General features: G+C 47.1%; 1 protein-coding gene across 1 annotated transcript in view; it reads left to right on the top strand.

Moving 5' to 3' along the window:
* Positions 1 to 6,239, top strand: part of OTC (ornithine carbamoyltransferase) — a gene marked incomplete at its 5' end in the record, with an annotated part of 48,157 nt that overhangs the window by 35,564 nt on the left and 6,354 nt on the right. Inside the window, one exon of the mRNA XM_019523868.1 lies at positions 3,317 to 3,439. Coding sequence (XP_019379413.1) covers positions 3,317 to 3,439 — 123 coding nt within the window. The remainder of the gene's footprint in view (positions 1 to 3,316; positions 3,440 to 6,239) is intronic.

Raw genomic sequence — 6,239 nt, forward strand, 5'->3', positions numbered from 1 at the left:
AGGGAGAAGGCAAGAGAGCTACAGGAGGAGGTAGCAAGGCTCTGAAGCATCCTCTTCCATGAGGACTTCATTGATTCCATGCTGTAAGAAACCTCTAGATCTGTGAAAGAAGGATGGCCTGAGGTGGTGCTAGAAAAGGAAGAGGGCATGGACTCCCAGGAAGCTGGAGGCTTGTGACCTCTGGCAGCAAGAAGAAGTCATAGTTTCATAGTTAGTAGGGTCGGAAGGGACCTGAGCAGATCATCAAGTCCGACCCCCTGCCATGGCAGGAAAGAGTACTGGGGTCAAACAACCCCAGCAAGGTGATTGTCAAGCCTCGCCTTAAAGACCCTCAGGGTAGGAGCCTGCACCACTTCGCTTGGAAGTTGGTTCCAGACCCTAGCCGCCCTGATAGTGAAGTAGCGCCTCCTGATGTCTAATCTGAATTTACCCTCTGCCAGCTTGTGACCGTTATTTCTAGTCCCTCCAGAAGTTCCCTAACTAGATCCTCCCTGACCCGTGGCCTAGGTGTGCCTCCCCTAGGTTAACTTTGTCGTCTGGTGTGACCTGTAGTCCCGGGAAGACTGCTGCTTGCCTAGAGCCTGGATCTGAGATGTCAGGGAAGGATTAGTGAGGCTCATCCAACCCTCTGATTACTACCCCATGCTGCTCATCCATGTGGTCACCAGTGATAGTGCCAGGAGTGACCCTGACCAGGTCAAGAGTGACTACAGGGCTCTGGGTGCAAGCGTGAATTGGGGGCTGGGGGCACAGGTGGTGTTCTCCTCAATCCTTCTGGTCAAGGGGAAGAGCCCAAGCAGAAGCAGATGCATCCTGCAGATCAATGCATGGCTGAGCAGGTGGTGTTGCCAGAATGGATTTGGCTTATTTGATCATGGGATGTTATCCAAGAAGAAGAATTGCTAGGAAGAAATGAGATCCACCTGAAGAAGAGGGGGAAGAACATCTTTGTAGACAGCCTCACTAACTTAGTGAGGCGGGCTTTAAACTAGGTTTGCAGGAGGATGGAGATCAAAGCCCTGAGGTAAGTGGGGAAGCAGGGAGGTGGTAAGTGGAGGAAGCAGAAGCAGAAGGGAGCAACAGTGGAGGCCTGCTTATTCTTCCTGAGAAAGCAGAGCAATCAAGTACTTACCTCAGGTGTCTGCACATGAACGCATGGAGCCTGGGAAACAAGCAAGAAGAATTGGAAGTCCTCGCAGAGTCAAGGAACTATGACGTGATTGGAGTAACAGAGACTTGGTGGGATAGCTCGTATGACTGGAGCACTATCATGGATGGGTACAAACTGTTCAGGAAGGACAAGCAGAGCAGAAGAGGAGGAAGAGGAGTTGCACTGTACGTAAAAGAGCTGCATGATTGCCCAGAGCTCCAGTATGAAACTGGAGATAGGTCTGTTGAAAGTCTCTGAGTTAAGGTTAGAGGGGAGAGCAGTGTGGGTAACATGTGATGGGTGTCTGCTGTAGACCACTGGACAAAGAGGATGACCTTGATGAGGCTTTCTTCAGACAACTAGTGGAAGTTTCGAGATCACAGGCCCTGGTTCTCATGGGGGACTTCAATCACCCTGACATCTGCTGGGAGGGCAATACAGCAGTGCACAGGAAATCCAGGAAGTTTTTGGAAAATGTTGGAGACAACTTCCTGGTGCAGATATTGGAGAGACCAACTAGGGGCCATGCTTTTCTTGACCTGCTGCTCACAAACAGGGAAGAATAGGTGCGGGATGTAGAAGTGAATGGCAACTTGGGCAGCAGCAACCACAAGATGATTGAGTTCAGGGTCCTGACAAAAAGTAGAAAGGAGAGCAGCAGAGTAAGGACCCTGGACTTCAGAAAAACAGATTTTGACTCCCTAAGGGAGCTGATGGGCAGCAAACCCCTGGGAGGCCAGTCTGAGGGGGAAAGGCATCCATGAGAGCTGGTTGTATTTTAAATAAACTGTACTGAGGGCCCAGGAACATACCATCCAAAGATGCAGGAAGAACAGTAAATATGGCAGGCAACCAGCTTGGCTTAGCAGGGAACTCTTTCCCGGCTTGACAAAGCCCTGGCTGGAATGACCTAGTTGGGGATGGTCCTGCTTTGAACAGGGTGTTGGACTGGATGATCTCCTGAGGTCCCTTCTACTCCTAATTTTCTATGATTCTAACCTGTGCGAAGTAGTTAGCTGTGTTAGTCTGAAGTCAGTCAGAAGTCAGAGTAGATACGCACCAACATAGACTAACTAAGTAATAGAGCACAAGCCTTCATGGATTGAGGGAACTGCTGCTAAGCACCAGAAGTTTACTGCACAGACTTGGCCTAAGTGTCTTAGGAGTATTCACTTTCATCGACTTTCAATATAACTTCTGCACCTACACCAGCAAGAAGCATTTGAAAAGTCTACCCTTTACCTTTTAAAAACACTTCATACTCCTATACATATTGTTATATATATTTTTGTTTGTTTATTTTTACTGTAAAAACACTGAAATCAGACTCTGAGTTCAGGCAAAGCAGTAACACTCTGGTCTGGGTGTTAGACAAGGAATTCATTCATTCAGTGAACTGCAGCTGCTGCATACAGGCTCAATCAAAAGCAATTCTGCACCTTCTGTAAAATTTAATTCAGCTACACTGAATCTGCCTCTTGTCAGCCGTTAAGCCAGGGATGGGCAATTATTTTGGCAGCATGCCACTTAAGGAGTTGTGGTGAATTGTCAGGAGCTGCACACATAAAATTGTTCAGAAGATATGATTTTAACAAATTATAGATGAAAGGCAAGTTGTGTATTAAAAATCAAACATCTACTAAAACGTATTTTAATTTCATTTCAAAAAGTAGTTTTTGCCCTGATTTGTTGGGTTTTTTTAGTAGTGTTTATATAGGTGATTGCATGATGGCTCAAAGTAAAGTCTTACTCTTGTATATTATTTGTGCGTTGGTGGGGAGTGGCGAGGGGATGGTATGGGGTGTGCATGTGAGAGGGTTTCTCCATGGTCACTGCTGCTTTCCCATGCTACCTGCTGCTTGAAGTGACACAGCAGGGGCAGGAGGAGGAACCACTGGAGATGGGGGGAACCAAGCAATACTTGGGCAGCTGCAGTAGTGGCGTCCACCAGGAAGCTGTGCATGCTGGCTGGGGTTGGGGCAATGTTGTCAGCAGATGTAGGGCAAGTGCAGGCTGGAGTGTGGCGCAGTCTGGCCCAGGTAGGGCTTGGCCCTTTGCAGAGCACCACAGGCCATCTTTTGCCCAGTCCTGCACTAAACCCACTCATTCTCACTTGCTTGCTCAATTCTCCAATTTGTAATTGCAACATTGTGATTTGTTTGGTAGGAACACTATGGCCACCTGAATGGGCTTACCATAAGCTGGATTGGTGATGGAAACAATGTGCTCAACTCCATCATGATGAGTGCTGCTAAACTTGGGATGCATCTGCATGTTGCTACTCCAAAGGTAAGAAAATTTTACATTTGGAGGAAAGGAAGTCAAACTTCCTTTGGCCCAATTCTATTCACAGGCATTTGTGTACTTCCCAGAGGCTTGAACTGGAGCTGCAAGTGTGTACCTGAGAACATAATTTGGCCCTAGTTAAGATAATTAGGTGTTTCTTTAGTTTCTTAGTTTTTGATAAGAGAAAGAAATGCATCTTCACTTAAGCACAATGGGTCATAATCTCATCTGAGTCACACATGTGCAGAGTAGAAATAACTCCCCGGATATAATTTTGGACCATCCCTGATAATTCCCTGGATGTAATTTTGGCCACCCTGGATATAGGAGCATCCCTGATAATCCATCACAGGTTTTCTACTCAACACATTGCATGCTGGGACAAAATTTTAGGATTTTATTCAGTGCCATATAAATACTCATTTGGGATAGAAAATGGCATTTACTCACTGCTCATAGGAAGGGCACTGTAAGTGCCTCATGGAGCTTTCCTATTATGTGAGGACAACAAGCTGTGATACCTTTCAGCTTATGCAGAATACTACTCGTTAGAAACCTGGGTATGGCCACTTTCTAATGAGTTGTTCCCAGGGGATCATATTGCTAGTAGCTCCTCCAATACACACAACGCAAAACCTGCTGGCTGTTCATGGGCCACAAGAGTATGAACAATCTCCCTTCCCTTCCTTCCTCATTGTGCATCCCCAGTCTACCCCACAGTGGAGAAAAGATGAATTCTCATTTGTTTATAAAAGGACTGAAATAAGCATATTAGTTTCATACAAAAAAAGAGAGGAGATCCCTATTCCAAGTAGCTTACAGGGAAACAAATCTCATTGTTTCAATGCTTCCCTATCACATCTTAGTACCAGTGACCTGTGGCGTAGTGCATGGCCAAAGTTTTTTTTAAATTAGGTCAGAATAAAAAATCCCCTCACCTTTTTCAAAAAAGTAAAAAGAAATGTGTCTATGAGAAATATGGTAAACCTGCTTTATTTACTTGTGTATAGCATGAGCAGTTGACAGAGAATACTTACTTACCTTTGAAAAATAAGACTGCAAGAAGTAGACAGCAAGTTTTTCTTTTGTTTTCTCTTGTATTAACTTACCACTGCCTTATGACATCTCTAATTGCCTTTTGTGGCTTCATTAGTGATTGGGACTTACTGGTTGTTCTTGCAAGGCAGGGGTGTTAAAGATTGGGCCATGGAGCTCTATTATCCAGCCTGCAGTGCTCCCTGTGGGTCCTGGATTCACAAGCTGCATGCAGTGTGTGCTGGCCCCAGCCCTGTGCACTGCTTGTGGCACATATAGCCTGCCAGGTTCATGCTGCACATGGTACGGGGGCTGGAGCTGGCACATAGTGCCAGTCTGGGGCATGCGCTATATACAACACCAGTGTTGAGAGGCCCTGAATGCTGGATCTGCAGTCCAGATTGGACCCATAAATCAACCCTACATGCCAGAGCCAGCATGAAGTGCTAGTCTAGTGCAGATGCCTGTGTAGCGTGAGCCCCAGACCAGTCCCATACACTGTGTGCCACTTGCAGGGCTCAGGTAAGTATATGCTGCATGCAGTGTGCAGGGCTGGTGCCAACATGCACACTACAGGCAGTACACGGGACCAGGCCAAAGAGTACACTGTACATAGCACCCATATCAGGCTGGCCCTGCTGGCTGGATCTGGCAGTGGGGTTGGTCTGTGGGCCCATTCAGCCCTGTGCCCCTCATCCAGCCCCTGGGATTGGATGAGTTTAACACCCCTGTTATGAGGCATTCAACTGAATGAGGTCCTGATGATGATCTCTGAACACTGACTAGATCAAGTGAGCAAGAGGCAGCCTGTGAGCTGAATGGCACCCACAGAACCATGCTATCCAGCCTGTGGGTCCAGAAATTTGACAGTGAAGTGAACTGAGGCAGCATTAATTACCATAGCTCCTGGAGCCAGGGCACTTAATGCTGCTGCTGCTGGACCTACCACTAAATGTCTTCATCTATGTGGAGCTCAACAGGTTAAATCCACAGTGCAGAACCACATCATTTGGCTTGTAGGGCTTCCCATAGGGCTGGAAATTTGGCAGCAGGTGGAGTGGTGGCTCCTGCAGCTGCAGTAATTGATGCTGCAGCTACCAGATTCCAGCTCTGTGGGCCAGCCCCATGCTCCAGATCTGGCCTGCAGCCTGGCCTTGCACTCTAGCTGGATTAGGCACCCCTGGACTAGAACATAAATGACTGAGTTGGGAGGAGGATGGAAATTCCATTTTTGTGAAACATTTCAATATTGAAATTTTCAAAATCACAAACATTTCATAGATTTCATAGACATTAGGGCTGGAAGGGACCTCGGAAGATCATCCAGTCCAGCCCTGCGCCCAAAGGTCAGGAAGTCAGCTGGGGTCATAGGATCCCAAGAAGATAAGCATCTAATTTGCTCTTGAAGGTGTTCAATGTAGGTGCTTGAACCACCTCCGATGGCAGGCTGTTCCAGACCTTGGGGGCTCGGACAGTAAAGAAATTCTTCCTTATGTCCAATATGAAATGGTCTTGCAGGAGTTTATGTCCCGGGATTTGCCCCAAAGTTTGGTGTCATCGGCAAACTTAACTAGTCCACTTCTGACTCCAGTGTCCACATCATTAATGAAGATGTTGAACAATATGGGTCCAAGGACAGCACCTTGGGGGACCCCACTGGTCACAGGGCACCATGATGATTGACTTCCATCAATCACCACCCTCTGGGTCCGACAACGGAACCAATTTCCCAGCCAGTGGATTGTGGTGGACCCAAGGCCACAATTGG

Source organism: Gavialis gangeticus, unplaced genomic scaffold (genome assembly GCF_001723915.1).
Source record: "Gavialis gangeticus isolate Ggan-Ray unplaced genomic scaffold, GavGan_comp1, whole genome shotgun sequence".
NCBI classification, from domain to species: domain Eukaryota; kingdom Metazoa; phylum Chordata; order Crocodylia; family Gavialidae; genus Gavialis; species Gavialis gangeticus.